This window comes from Geospiza fortis, unplaced genomic scaffold (genome assembly GCF_000277835.1).
Source record: "Geospiza fortis unplaced genomic scaffold, GeoFor_1.0 scaffold100, whole genome shotgun sequence".
Taxonomy (NCBI): Eukaryota; Metazoa; Chordata; class Aves; order Passeriformes; family Thraupidae; genus Geospiza; species Geospiza fortis.
Window position 1 is genome coordinate 3,163,750 of NW_005054350.1, and position 15,875 is coordinate 3,179,624.

General features: G+C 43.9%; 1 protein-coding gene across 2 annotated transcripts in view; it reads right to left on the reverse strand.

The window, feature by feature from the left end:
- Window positions 1-688: 688 nt before the first annotated feature.
- LDLRAD4 (low density lipoprotein receptor class A domain containing 4) overlaps window positions 689-15,875 on the reverse strand; it is a 230,642-nt gene continuing 215,455 nt past the window's right edge. Inside the window, exons 4-6 of one of the 2 annotated variants that reach the window (XM_031058873.1) lie at window positions 12,944-13,098; window positions 2,925-2,978; window positions 689-1,358 (exon numbers count right to left, since the gene is read on the reverse strand). In XM_031058873.1, the coding sequence (XP_030914733.1) occupies window positions 816-1,358; window positions 2,925-2,978; window positions 12,944-13,098 (752 nt within the window). In that variant the 3' untranslated portion in view covers window positions 689-815. The remainder of the gene's footprint in view (window positions 1,359-2,924; window positions 2,979-12,943; window positions 13,099-15,875) is intronic. The other variant, XM_031058874.1, reaches the window with a different exon arrangement.

A 15,875-nucleotide genomic window follows, 5' to 3' on the forward strand; every position in this document is an offset into this window, starting at 1 on the left:
TTCCATCCAAAAGTCTCCAAGACACTTCACTGATACACTGTTATTTGAATGCAAATTATTGCAAAGACAAGTGTCCCTGTATTTTTTGAATTGTAAAAGTCAAGAGATGTTAGCCTAAGTCCTGTCCCCATCTTTTAGCAAACCCAGGGGGAGGGGGCAAACTCCTCCAGATTACTTCTAGGGCTCTATCATTATTCCACAGGTGAAACGACAACATATAGAAGAACTTCACATAAAACAGTTCCCTCATATATATTTTTTTAAAACAGTAAGATAGTGCAACTTTTTAAAACACATTTATCACAACACAAATTAATTCCTTGCATTCATCTAAGTTCTCAACTTTATACCTTGGCACACAGAACAGGAATTTTGTTTCATATTAAAAAAAAATTCACATCCTGGGAGAAAAAAAAAAAGCAAACTGGCCAATTCTTCCCCCATTTATCTAGCAAAACCACTTTCTTCCTTCTGCCATTCAGTGAGTATAAAACAGGCTGTACAAGCCTCATTTCTGTGCTAAGTTAACTTTTAGAATTAAATAATTGAAATAGTTTATTAAAAAAAAATAATATATCCCCCCCCCTTTCCCCTGAAACACTGCTCGTAGACAAACCGAATGGAAGTTTGTATTTCTTTCAATCTGCTTTGCATGCAATTCCCCTGAAAGGAATCAGAAACAAAGAACTGGTTTGCACGTTTGGTTTTACTCAGTTGTACCACGTAACAACACTGTGCACTGGAGCACGGGGCTCTTCCTCCACCGCCCTGCTTGGCTCTCCCATCTTCAGTCCAAACGCACCTGGGCAGGTAACCTAGACCAGGTTTCCTGGCTTCCGGTCCTGGCCTTTGCTGGGGACTATTGTGCTCTCTGAATTGTTCTGCTGAAACTGAAGTCTGCTCCCCCTCTGCGAGGAAGGAGGCATGTTGCTGTGCTGGTGATGGAAAAAAGAGGAGCCTGGGTAATGGCCCATGACCTCGCTGTATGTCGGGGGCGGTCCTTCCATCCTTCCATTACTGCTATAGTTGGTTGCACTTATGCCCGAGTTGCTGCTGGGTGGGCAGGGACCCCCATTGTACATGGAGATGTCTATCAAGTCGCTATCAAAAATGGTTCGGTTGGGCGGCGCCCTGACGGATTCCCGGTTGAGCTCCATCTGCTGCTCGGGGTCCCGGAGCTGCAGCGTGCACGGGCCCTGGTACGGCGGTGGCTCTTCGCCGTCAGAGAGTGAGATGGTGGGAGGCAGGTCGATCTCATGCTGCATGTATGGGTAGGTGGGCTGGAAGCGACTGAAACGGTCCCGCTGCATAAAGGATGGGGTGGTAAACCTGTCCCTGGACCTCGGGGCGTACATGATCTGAAACGGGAAGAGAGACACACGTGACTCCACCTCTGTGCCAAGCGCCGCGGCTGCTCCAGTCCTCACCGCGAACTGATTAAACACAGAATGCTTCTCTCTGCCACCTGTCTTAGAGGTTAAACCCAGCAGATCCTGTGCACGCATGCAGCCACATGCCTGCAGGTGAAGAGGCAGGAGGTGCAGGAAGGATCCAGCACACTCGAGAACAGCTGCACGAAGGAAGCCCAAGACCCCACACAGCTCCTTCTGACACTAAAACATTCCAAACAAAAACAAATTATTCTGTTTCTTAAACCAGGAAATTAATTCTCTCTAGTCTGGGTAATTGACTAGCTCTACAACAATGTCCCAGTACTGAATTTCAGCTGCAGTCTGAGCTTCCCCCTCCTACTCAAAGTTAATGCATCCCCAAAGAATTCAGATGGTCATTTCAGTACAATTTGTAAAGGTTCAGCATATCTCACGCCTTCACCAGAGTGTATCAGGTGTCTTCCTCCCCCTCAGTTCTCAGCCAGAACTCAGTCTCTGAGGAGAACCTACAAAGCTTCTGCATTGTGATGGAAAGTATGTCCCTGATATATTAAAATCCTGGAGAAGGGCAGGCTTCATAAAAGAAAGTGTTCAAGATACTCTGTAAGTGCTGTTGCTCTGTCACCCTAGTTTTTTAAGATTTTCTAAGCCTTCTGATGTTGACATTCTTGTAGTGAACTTTCTCAGACACTTTCTGTAAATAACTGATTGTTTTGTCTTTGTTTAAGAAGAAGAGAAAGTTGATAAACTGTTAGTTCGACTAGTGCCATTGGAGAGGTGTCACTGTCACCCTCCAATCCACTGTCACTTCTAGAAAACTAATTAGAGTCAGAAAATAAACTTCCTCTTTCTTCCTTCACCTTGAGAACTGTAGTGTGCTTGCGTTCTTTCGTGTCCAATAGTGACAGTTGCTCCTCACTTGGTCTATTCCAGACCTGGAGAGACACAGCAGCTTCTCAGATCTAGAGCTATCAAACTGCTCTTCTCTTTTTTGGATCCCTGCAGGGTCTTCAACCCCTGACCTTCACAGATGCAGGGCCAACCAGCAGGAAGTTTTGCTGCTTGTCACAGGACAGCTGGACCACTCAGAGCAATATACCCACAAATTATTACATAGACAAGGAATCTGCGCTAGCTGGAAGAAGGGAGACACTGGTGATAGGATATGTGCTGTAAATCCAAGAAAAGTTCAGAGACAAGAGGAACTGGTCTCCCAGCTTCCAATGAATACTCAAATTACTGAGCCACTGTGGGAAAGAGACACACCTCCATCCCTTACTTGTGAATGCCTACTATGACACAGGGGATTGCTGATGGAGATGAGGTGTCAGGTAGGCAGAATTTCATTCTTTTATGAAAAGGTCTCAGGAATTTATGAAATGCGTGTTAAGGTGGGCTTAGATGACGGTGTGAACTACACTGAAAGAGCTTCCTTTACAAAAAATAGATGCATGTTTTTGAAAGGAACCAAATACACATTACAGAAACAAAAAAGAAAGCACTTGGTGAAGATAGTCAGAAATCTGTCAGTACCTCTGAAGCACCCTGGCGTGAAACTGAGCTTTCTGAAGGCCACAAGCACCCCTCCTGAAATGTGGAAGAAAACAACAAAAAAAGAAAAATTAATAGATCACGTCACCATTCTGCCTCATTATCACGGCTCTTACCAGCAGTCATCTTCTAAGGAGGGGTGTCTCCAGGAGCTAAATAAGCAACATTCCACCCCTTTCTTCCCAAAACATGAGCAAAGAGCAGCTCTGCTCCCAGGCAAGTCAAGCTTGGTCCATTTTGCAAGTGCCAAGATGTCATCCACTGCACCCAGGCCAAGAGGCCATAAGGAAAAGCAAGCTGGTGGTGTCTGAGAGAGTGTGGCAATGCACGGAGATGACAGGAGACACCTCAGCACCTGTATGCTGAGCAGGTACCTGTCACCTCCCAAACCAGCAAGGGTGGCAGGTCTGACAAAGGTCTGCCAGCCAGGATCCCAATTACACAGCACAGGCACAACAGTTCACAACAAAACCTGGCGTCTGTAATCTCAGTGAAGTGACAGACACACTAAACCCAGGGATAATCTGGTCAAAACTGCCAGTTGCCCAATTCCCACCACAAACAGTAGTTAAAGTAGCTGAGGTTTCGGCCACTTTTTCAACCACTACTCCAACCACCTTCTCAGGTCAAAATATTTTCTCTCTCATGCCTTGAAATGCTGTTCTGACATCGTACCAGCACTCAGGGCAGAATAAAGGGGTGAAGAACAGTATGTCAATAAGGGAAAATAGCTTAAGGTGCATCATTATTTTTCTTCTCAATTAATTGTTTGGAGTAGCAGTAACTCCCGCAGTGAATTTATTTTCTTGGAAAATTTTGAAGCTGAAAAGGACATATGAGAGCAGCTATAAAGCTCAGAACTTCAATTTTGGTGCGCAAAGAGAAAATCAAAATATTGATAGTCATGACTATTTTCTTGATGTTAATTCAAGTTTTACATACATAAGAATTTTCAGGAACTGGAAGGAAAACGCATACTGTCCCCAAAAGCATTACCATGTATAGACTGCTTCCAAATCTTACTGTACTGCTTCTTCTCACCATAGCATCTTTCAACATATTTCAGAAGTAAAAATAGACCCAACTAGATGTTCATCATGACACTCAGAGACCAAATGCCGTCTGTGATCCTGTCAGGAGAGTCCACTGCAGAGAAAAGCTGCTCTGAGAGGACTCTCCCACAGGATTCAGCTGCTAAGGGAAATGCTCTGAATAGCAAAGCTGGTTCACTTCTCTTCTAGCTTTACAGAGCAAAGATAGAGAGGCTGACAATTGCAATTATTTACAACTTCCCCAAGTATTCCCCTTTGCAAAGACATGAAAGACAAATCTTATGCAGAGTCACTTATTTCAGTGCCTAGATGTGCTTCTGTCAGTTGAAGAAATTGTAACTGTGGAACTATACACATACTTGTGCACACATTTCTTTCCATTCCTTCAGCACCCAGGCACCCTCATTTTGAAATATCTGAGGGTATGTTTGCACAATTAAGGCAATCAGGTTATCAGCAGTTGACCCAACAGGCTCCAAATCCGTTGCAACTGTTTGTAAAACGTATTAGTCAAAGCTAAAGTTCTCAATTAACTGCTCCTGAGTTACAGGCCCAGAAGAGAGGGAAAAAAGGCAAAACCAACAAGCCAACCCAGAAAGAAATAATATCTACCTCCACTACTCATATTACTTAAACTCCCTTATGAAAAGGAACTGCTGATGAGGATGTGGAAACGACTTCCATTCTAGGGCCCATCTCCCCAAAGGCAAAAGGGTAAGATGAGCTGAGAGGGATGGTGCAGCATATGGAGAAAAAATCCTTGCACGGAGATGGAACAGGACGTGCTCACTGAGCCAAGTCTCCCAGATCTGCTACCAGCCATGCCTAACAGAAATAACTTTTTAGAAGAGAGGAGTTGCCTGTTACTTTTACCACTGATGCCTGAATCCTAGAACAGTCAAAGGCCCTGCCTGGAGCACTGCAGCTGCTACAGGGATCCCACTGAGTGTAACCAGGGCACTGGGATAGTCACACCAAGATGAGACCAAAGGAGCCCAAAGCTCTCCCCACTCTGGGATAACTACTTGAGAAGGTAAACAGCTTGGGATGCAGTTGAACTCTGAGGCTGTGAGATCCTTAGGATGCAAGGATATGTAACAACGTTGTTCCTGCGACACTATGTCCTACACTTCACCTGCAGCTCGCTCCTCCCTTCCCTAAGGTTTCCCCTGGAGAGAGCAGCAGACTGAATAACCGATTGGCAGCAGCCAACCCCCAGCAAGATCTCTATCCCAGGAGCCAGAAGAACTCCCCAAGCAGATGGCTGGGTAACATGTGCTCAGCATGCCCACACGTGGAAAATACCAGGCTCATGGTTGGTCCAATGACACAGCACAGAACACTCTCCTCACCAAGGCCAGACTAACTGATCCAACAGAAAATTTCTGCCCTCCTGAAATCACTGCATCTACCACAGGAGACTTACTACCTACCCTTCTGTGTCTCTATTTAAAGGAAACTCCCCTTTCCCTGCACTGGGTAGATATCACTTAACCCTAGGCTTGGTGCCCATCTTGGGGTGATGTGAAGAGGTGGAGATGAGAACAAAGTGCTGCAGAAGAAAAATATCCCCATGACTACACCCCTACACCCCGAGACACAGATTTAGGAAATAATGTGCTGAGATCACCCTGACCAATCTGGGGTGACTTACACTGAAGGAAAGTGTTAGTTCTTGCTCTCTGCTTGTCCCTGTGCTTACAGACCTTCTTTTGAAAGCTAAAATGCTTCCCCTGTGCTCACATCAGTGAAAATCAGATGAGAACTGACAGCATTTGTATTTATATTAGGGATTAGTACAAGTAGTTATCAGGTGTGTGCAAACAAGGCTAAACCTGAGCAAATGCAATTTACCCATATTTTGATGAGGGCAGTACCTCATTTACCTGCTTCTTACAGACTGTCAATAGCTGAGCCACCTCAATGTGCTCCTTGTTCAAGAGACTTCAGGCATGAGCTTCAATGCTTAAAAGCAACAAGGAGAGAAAGTTTATGCATTTGTTCCCTACAGCGTATTCATTTTTAACACCGTTGGGCTTTGGAATGAAAATCCTAGCATCTACCAATAACACCCAGCAAGAAAAATCTTAAGGATCCACCTATGCCTTTTGCTGACCATTGCCATTTTTGGGTCTCACCATAATTTACAGAAATTAACTTTGTGATTAGGTTTTGAAATAGCAGCATCATTTAATAAATCCAGTTGAGTGATTACTTAATTATCTCATGGTGATGATTATTTAACTCAATATTTAGAGCTTAGGCGACTCCATAAGCCTAGGATAATTTGCTATTTAATATTTTATAAAGCTTTAGAGCCTCCAGAATTAAACAGTGTAAGAAGATGACTTTTTGAGGACATTTTTAAACAGTGGAGCACACACATCCAGCTGCCACAGCTGAGCATCAGCCCATTGACAGCCAGCAGGAAAGACATTTACCGGAAGAATGATTCTTAACTCCGGAGAAATTATAGGTAAAAATTTCACTCAGCAAAAAGTTTTCCTCAAGCTGTAATAAAGCAAAAAGATCCCTGTGCTTGTTAAAGCTGGGATAGAGTTAATTTCTTTCACAGTAACAAGTATGGGCCATGCCTTGGATTTGTGAGCAAAACAGTATTGATAACCCAGGGATATTTTCATTATTGCTGAATTGTCTTTACACAGAGTCAGGGCCTTTTCTGCTCCTCACCTCACCTCACCAGGAAGGAGCCTGGAGGTGCACAAGGAGCTGGGAGGGGACACAGCCCAGACAGCTGACCCCACTGAGCAAAGGGACACTCCAGACCATATGGCATCATGATCAGTACGCAGAGCCCGGGGAAGAAGGAAAGGGGGACTTTGGGAGCAAGAGCATTTGTCTTTGCAAGTCACTGTTACACAGCACGGAGCACCAGTGCCCTGGAAATGGATGGACACGTGCCTGTCCCTGGGCAGTGGTGAGTGAGCTCCTTGTTTCACTCTCCCAATGAAACTGTCCTATCTCAGCCCACGAGTTCTCACTTTTACTCTCCTAGTTCTCTACCCCAGCCTGCTGGGAGCAAGTGGCTGTGCGGTGCTTAGTTGCCAGCTGGGGCTAAACCAAGACAATCCCATATAATCCAAACTTTTCTTTTTTTGCTGACTGTTAAGGAGATTTACAGGCTTTCTCCACTATTAAGTTTCTGCAAAAGAGAACTTTGCCTGAAATGATGCTTTCTGAGAAACAAAAGTCAGTTTTTCACTTTCTAAAATGCATTACAATTATTAAGAAGGTCCCTCTTTTCCCCTTAACACAGATTTTTATTTTGTTTTTATACAAAAATGTCCACACACACACAAATACACACATTTCTTTTGCAAGTGAAATGTTCCAGATAGCAGTGTAGTTTCTGATTTTGGCCCTAGGTGGTACATTACACCACATTAAAGCAATGGCTTGCTGAAAACACTCCAGGAAGGCACAGGGGCTCATTCCTCCTCATATCTTCCTGGGTCATACAGACCACCACTGCTTTGAAGATAGAAACAAACACAAGCAAAACAAACTATTGTGCTGTCCCCAACAGAATGGTGAGTATTCCAGCAGGACATTTGTTCCTTTAAAAGCAATTTCTCAAGGGCAGGAGAGGTGACGCTGTCTAACAGAGCAGTGCAGGGTACCAAGCAGAAGTATCAGAGAATTACAGAGAGTGCCAAATCTCTCACACATAATCTGCCTACCTACACTTACTGCAATTATTCCTGTTACTTAATGCTTTAAAACTTTTATTTCCCCAACTTCACAGCACTTCATCACTTTAAGTAATCTTCATTTCACTCAACTGAAGGGAGTAAGTACTATTATCCTTCCTCCTTTGTTTGGAGATGAAGCAAGTTGCCCAAGGTGACACACTGAGTTAGGTGCCACCCAAAGCCAGTGCTCCTTGCTTCTAGTCCTACCTGCAGATTTCCTGGACAATCCTGCCCTTATTAAACATATAATGACTTTACTGTGGGAGACTTCAAAGGGCAGCAGCCAAGCTCGCTGTCCCTCTTGGCAGCACTCCCTGAGGAGAGGCAAGCCCATGTCCCTCAAGAAGACAGCAGGAGAATACAGTGCACATCCAGCCCTTGCCAAATGATGACTGGGACAAACAAAAAGATTTGGCAAAGCAGAGTGATCTACAGCACTCACACTCCCTCCTGGCTGTGGACTGGGTTTTTGTTCCCAGTGGGATTTTCTTTCCTTTGCACATGTCAGTAAGAAAATGAGAATGAGTGGCCTAGGGACACCAGCAGGAAACAGACAGAATAATGCCAATGCCAGTAGGAAATAATTTAAAAGACCAGCAGGAAAGACTAACATTTGAAATGATGACAAATCCCTGAGTTGTCAATATTATTGAGTATTTTCTGACACCCTCCTGACGTTCTCCTTTTATTCTGAAATAGCTGGTACAGGGCAGAGGGGAGTGTTTTTTACAGCTGTGCTCCTGGAGCTCAGCATCCAAGACTGGCATTCCCAATGCAGGTTTAATGCAAGCTGAGCAGCCTGAGCAGCAATGCAATGCTGCCCTCAGTGCTGGGAGGCAGGGGCTGGTCAGGGTGAGCATCCTGTGTGATAGATGCAGGGATTTGCTGCCAGGAGTAGGCCTGGGGCAGTACAAGTGTTCAGCACTCATTCAACATCTACTTTATAAAAGAGGACAATGCAAAGACACCAGGATAGGGAAAAGGAATGAAATTAGGAATGTCAGAAGCTCATTAAGTACCTCTCTGTAAGTCAGTTAATCTCTTTCCCCTCAATGTCCCTGTGGAAATCACTGGTGATGACATTAAGAGTTAATCATTGGGAAGCAAGATTTATATTTGTTTTGTCCCAGCAAACAGCAGAGTGCCACAGCAGCAGCTCAGCTGCAGCTACCTACATTCCAGCAGGACACTTTTGGCAACCAGCACAAGTGCCCTCCCAATACCAGGTCAACAAAGGCACAGCCAGCAATGCTGCAGCAACACAGATCTCCCCTGGGGTATCACACACACACACACACACCCTATGCACACATGTGCCCTACCAGGGCTGCCACGTGGCTCTGCCCCAAAATCCCCCAGCACTGCCAGGAGCATCAGCTGTTCCCACACCAGAGGTTCTGCTGTTTCAAAGTGAAGCAGCCCCTGGGCAAGCTCCTGGTGTACTCCACACCCCACGGCTTTTGTATCCCTCTCAGGTGCTCTGCAACCCTCGGCTTGCTCCCAGCTGTGAAGCCCAACACTGCTGATGGATAAGCCAGCAGCAGGAAATGTTCAATATTTTATCCACTGTGGAACAGACACTGTTCAGCACCTTGCAGGCTCACTCCAGGCTACTGCTCATGCCAGCACGGTTACTGTTCAGCATCTTTCCACCTCTCACAATTAGGACCCCAAAACTCTTATTTCTGTTAATGTAAAAACAGCTTAATGGCCTCACTAGGAGAGGGCAGGCAGCATCCTCAGCACTGCAGCAGAAGCACCCACTGCTCCTGAGCACTCAGCATTTGTCCTGCCCTTGGCTGTGATCTGCTTAAGGCCTTGGCCCAATAACCAAGGTAATAAAATACCAAAGACCAGGGGAAAGACTGGAAGATGATACTCCAGAGGAAAGAAAAAAAATAAAGAAAAAAGACAAATATGAACAGAAAACTGTATTTACAGAACAGGCATGTAACAACAACATTTCACGTACACTTGCCAAAGAGCAGCCTTTTTTTCCTATGATTGGTCCTTTTTCTGCCCTTCAAACATTACTTCAAATGTTAACACTTGTGTTTGCAGTGATTTCATCTTGTTAAAATTCTAATTTCTGACTTGGCCTGGAAGTTGAAATTCTCATTATCATCCTCTTTTAATTTTTTTTTACTTGAGGGTGTTTTTTCAAGGTGGTTTCTGTTTTGGTGGTGTTTGTGGTTTTTTTTGTTGTTGTTTTTTTTTGGGGGGGGGGAGCAGGGGTGTTTTTGGTTGTTTGGTTTTTTTTTTTGGTATAACCAACAAGAAGTTCAACCAGATAAAGAAATCCACTAATATCTTTCATTTCATTACTTCTGGTGCCTAATCCATGAGTTTTACAGGTGTGAGGCTGCCAATAAAGGCAGCAGGTAATTTAGCTGATCACTCCTATTACACTCTGTAGAAGAACCAGAATAAGAGAGATCACTTGTTCAATAGTTGGTCTTTACGAGCCCAGAAACCTGTGCAGTTCAGCCACGACTCAGCTGGTGGAAGACAAGATTACCTAGAAATAGGACACACTTAAAGAAAAAGGAAACTGAAGGTAACAAAAGGACAAAAAAAAAAAAAACCACAAACCACCCATCTGAACAGGAAAGGCTGGATTCTACATTTTGATACACCTCAGTTACATGAGAGGGTGTGCACTTCAGAGTTCACTACAGAACTAGCCAACAGTCAAATAATTTGCTTTACCATTTTCTTTCAAGAAACATGTCTGAATTTCCTCTATTTCCATTCACTATTTCTCTACCAATAAAAGACTTGCGTCACAATAATATTTTCTTCAGGTTATTAGTGGTTAACAAACATTTATATCTGTTTTCAGAGCCTGTATATCATTAAAAAAATATTCCCTTGCAAGAAAATCCACTTGGATAGCATGTGCACACAGAACAAGGTGTGCCTGGGACAAAAAATGAATTTTAGAATTGTATAACCTGCATCTCACCACTCCCACTATCTATTACCTTGTGCAAGCCACTCTACTGTGGACAGTGAGAACAGAGTGGTCATTTGCAGTTTCTCACCACAGAGCACTTACTTTAGTTTTCTGACCCTCATTCTCTGCACATTGCTTTTAAGGTTTGCACTGCACAGCCAGTTTCTATCACAATTTCCTTCTAACGCCTGACACAAAAGAAAATTCAAAGTTTTTGAATTTTCAGAACTCAGAGACCTGTAAATCCCCATTCCCCACAAGTATGACCTTCTTCTAAGAAGAGCTGCAGCTTATCAGAAATTCAGATGAGTAATAGCAATGACAAATCTATACCAAAGGCTTTCAGAGGAATCAGTAACTGGTTCTTGCCATCCCCTCATCAATTCCCATGAAGTGCTCACTTGGCTGTGATTATCATTACTTATAATGGTGACATCAAACTGAAACTGAGTCAGTGTTTTAAAAATTATTTAAGATCAGTTCTGGGCACTAAAGCACCTCCCAAGTCCCTGCTGCCAAACTGCATGTTCTTCTTCACAAGAAGGCAAAGTTTTCTCCCTTGTGCCCAAGAGAAAAAAAAATTCACTGGCTCTGATAACAGACAATAGTAATGAACCATACAAAGGAAATAATGGGTTATTTCATGCATTTGACAGCTTAGTACAGTTTAAAAAGATTCGTGAAGATGAAAATGCATTTCATTTATCTCAAACTATTTCATTTTAGGCATCTGTAGCAATTATGGCTAACATTTTTCAGACAGAATTGTGGTTCTTGAATTACAGTGTCCATTTCAAAGCAACATTCAAATTAATCTAGTCAATTTTTCCAGCCCTCAAGTCCATGAGGTGAAGGTTTGACAAGTTCCAGTTTCATGTGTAACCAAATTAGAGCTAACCATTCGTACACTACCCAAGTGCCAGGCAGTGAGGCAGCCTCTCCTTGAGGAGGCAGCTCCTTTCTTCCTCCTGCAGCCTCCAAGGAAAGAGCATTTCACCCAGCAAAATGGCACAGGTGATGTACTAAGAGAGAGCTTTGGGAACCCTGCATTGTCACACTGCACAGCTGACTTTCAGGAGGGAGCTGCCAATTGCCACGGAGGCAGCTCCACAGCAGCCCTGTGGCATCTCTGCCTCCCCTGCTGAAATCTAATCGTAACAAAAAAGCAAAAGCAAAAAGCTAGCAATTAGAGTTCAGCCAGAGCAGTCCCCTGAGGCCTCTCACCATTACCTTGGCAGCTCCCTGAGGAGCACAAAGAGGAAAGAAACATAAGACTGGAATGGATAAAAAGGTGAGACTGTGGTGTTAGAACTGGTGTAAACCATTATGATCACATCTCTCAGTTACAATCCGACTTTTTTTTTTGACAGCAAAAGGAAGCTGTGAACTCAGCACTGTTACCAGGAATTCAATGCATCAAAAGGTGACTTCATAAATGGCCCCTTGGCCATTGCTGCCAGCAAAGAGGCCAAGGGCACCTCTCTGGGAAAAGCACATCAGAAGGAAGGACCTCCCTGCAACACCACAGGACGCTGCACAGCTTGTGGGGGATATCCCAAAGTCAGCGACACACTGTGCTTAACCCTCACAAGGGAGCAGAGCATCCCACCCAGCAAACTCCTGGCTCACAAGGCAAATTAGGTGCTCATTTACTGTTGGGTTCACTAAACACACTCTTAACGAGTACTGACTGAAATTCCATCTTAAGCCTTTGACCCAGTAACAACACATCTTAAGCCAGATCCTAGAAGAGATCCTTTTTCTAGCCTCTTCTTGCTGTTTTAGTGAAATAAACATTACACTTTCCTGGGCCCTTACTGGGACAGTGGTTTTGATCCAAACAGCCAAGGCAGCTTCACAAACCAGTAACAGATAAAACCCTAGGATATCAGACAATATATGGAAAGTCATAAGAATGTGTATTTCAAATCTTTGCACCGCAGCTAATCTCCATTCATTCCCCTTTCACACTCCCCTCTCAAATTACAGCAGCAGCAAACACAACATCCCATCTAAGCCTCCAAATGCAAAATGAATATAGGCTATATAAAATATAGCAGGGTCTAAAAATAATTGAAGACAGTGTACCTTACATTTGCATTCCAAATTTGTTTTCTACTGACAAATACAACTTTGGCAAAAGACCTAACTATAGGGAGTATTAAAAGGGATATCAGAAGTTTTTCCAGCAGCTTCCTGTACCAGAGCTCTTTGGGAGGCTTTGCTGCAGGCCCACACAGCCCAAGGAGAAGGAGTTTGGTGCAGGGGGCTCACACTCACCGTCTGCAGAGTTTCCTCCTGCCTCCTGCTTTGGCTCTGCCGGTTGATAAAGGAGCGAGTCGAGAGTTTGTAGTGGTTCAACAAGCAGATGATCACTACCACCATAACAGTTATAACCACGATTATAATGATGATTTGAACAAACTCCAGTTCAGCTAAAACAAAGAAAAAAAGAGGACAATGTGTCATCAACACACAGAAGGTTAACCATCAAAGCAACAACCTGAAAAGACCCTCAATATTTCTCTGAGACTGATCTGGCTTGAGATACTCTTGCTGTCCATTCTGCAAAGTTTCATGGCAAAAGCTGTTCTAAAAAGTATGAAAATTATTTCATTTTTGCCAGAGCAAGTTGATCAGCATCAGTGGCTGTAGGTCAAACTAAGAAGCTCCTTGGTGATCCTTCTCTGCAGCTTCCATAGGAAATAAACTCTTCAACATAAACACCACAGATGAACCTTTTGGACAAAACAATTTCACTGAACAAAAAACCAAAGAAACCTCATACACACAAACCCCATTCTATTTTAATAGCCACCTGTAGTACCAGTAGAGCCCAGAGGGCTCCATAAGCTCCAAAGCCCGAGAGGAATCAGGACACTGATTATTTAGTACACTACCCTTAATTTTTTTATCAAGTGAAGAGCACGAAAGCTATTTAACTAGAGTGGAAAGCCTTAAGCCTATTGAATCTACATGCAGTGTCTTTTTCAATTGTCACCTTCCCTCCAACTAGTGTAATGTTAACTTTTCCAGGCCTTTCCCAGTCAGGTAAAAATCTAAAAAGAGCTCTGGTACTCTAAAACAAGAGATGTTCCACCACGGATAAAAATGAAACCAGAGCCCTGGATGTTGCAAGAGATACAGTTAAAATGAACTCCGTCAGAACCCATCATCTTATCTGAAGCCCTGCCTATACCACAAATATTAAGTATATTTAGAAATGAGTCACTCTTGCACCCTTTTGGCTACACTGGAGCAGCAAGGATGAGCAATGTAAGGGGAAAAATTGCCCTTTGCAGTTACCTAGTTGATGATATTTCTATGGAAACTGCATTGCTCACAGGGGATGCTTTCATCTTGAAAGACAACTCCAGTTAATGGGAGGAGGTCTTTGGTTGCTAGGCTGGTAGAAAAAGCAAAGAAGCAGCTCAAGTTGCTCAGTTTCAGTACTTTCCAAAAAGGGCACTACTTTTTGGATGCAAAAACGTGAACTTTAGGGAACCGATACTAAATTTCTGTTTCTAAAAGTTAACAAGGAAAGAGAGATGCCATATGAAAATGAAAGGACGGAACAAGTACCAGAAAACAAGCCCCTTTCACCCCCCATCTTTAATTTGCAGCCATGCTCAGCTTTCTGTGTGACAGGAGAACACCTGTGCAGACACAACACAACCGTGAAGCTGAGCTAGAAAAACACCGCTCAAACATAAAACCCAAGATGAACCTGCAGTGGACCTAAAGGAAACCCAAGGCTGTTCCATTATTCTAAGATCTCTTGCAAACAAAACGTCAGACTAGAGGAGCTGCAAGTGTGCTGGTGTCCAGCGGGGGCTGGTGCCAAGCTCCAGCTGTCTGTCACCAGCTACCGGCAGGCACAGCCACAGCGCCCATTGCTGAGGGTCTGCAATCCTCTCCTGAGGAGTAACTAAGCCTACTTAAGGCTAAGGAAAGAGTAAAGGGCAAAAATATGTCTATCACTTTATCACTCTCCGCTGTTAAGTACTTCCCACTCATCATTAAGACCACCAGCGTTTTCAAAGAACTTGGTTAGTCAGTGCTTGGTGCTCTGCCTTCGCTATCAACCCCACACGCAGGGCAGCAATATTTCTTTTTCCCCTCTCTTGCGTCACTGGAAGCTAACAATGTCAGCACCAAAAGATCAAAAAGCCGGAAGAACAGAATTAATTAAAAAATAAACCCACCCAAACCACGGTTAAGTTAGAAGTCTTGGTTTTTCTTGGCTCAGAAACACAGAACACAGACTTCACACAGCTGACAACTTCTGCGATTCACGCTCTGTGGCTACTGAAGTATTAAAGGGTTTTTTTACACAAACTTTTTTTGGGTCCATGTCACACTTTAGACTGGAAATTGAGAGACTGTTGCTAAAGGGCAACATGCAAAGCAACCAATGTTTATTTGGGCTTTCCTAGAATGCACAGATCACTAGAATGACATGTTACTTCTCTATCTGCCAAGGACACAGTCTTCTAAATTTATCGAGACCCCTGCATTTCAGTGACGAGGGACAGTACCTCTCCCTTAGAGATGAGTGATTTGGTGGGAGGGAATAACTTAAAAACGTTTGATTAAAATATGGCCATACAATAAAGAAAATAAAAACCACAGCACACAGCTGTGAGTACATGGGATTTCCCACATTCAGTTTGCATTGTAAACACCAAACTGCAACAGAACACCTTACTGATGTTCAAGAGGATTTCCTCAATGGAAAGCACGGGGAAAAAAAGATAATTTTAAATCCCTTATTCCTCCTGAGTGACATCCCTGCTGCTCATTAGGTTATTAGGGGTAAAAAGCAAAGGCAGCCTGCAGCAGCAGCAGCAGTCTGTATTTGCTGGCACTGGTCGAGGCCATTTAAATAGTTCCTAGCGGCTGCTGACAGGCACTGGGTCACCGCGGCCCCCATCACGTCCCCTGCCCGACACCTGCCAGGCGCGAAGGGCCACTGCCTTCCCGGCAGGCATCTCCTCCTCCCCACTTTTCCCTAAATTGACTGGGAAAGAAACCGGGCAAAGCTTCAGGAAGAGAAATGCTTTGTTTTACTACCCTGAGCCTGTCACACTCACATACATCCATTTCTTTACGCGCAAGAAACAGCATTTCTAATAAAAATTCTCCAGCGGAAAAAAACCCTAAAACCAAACACAACGTTTCAGGGTAAACGCCCAACACGGAAAAGGCAACA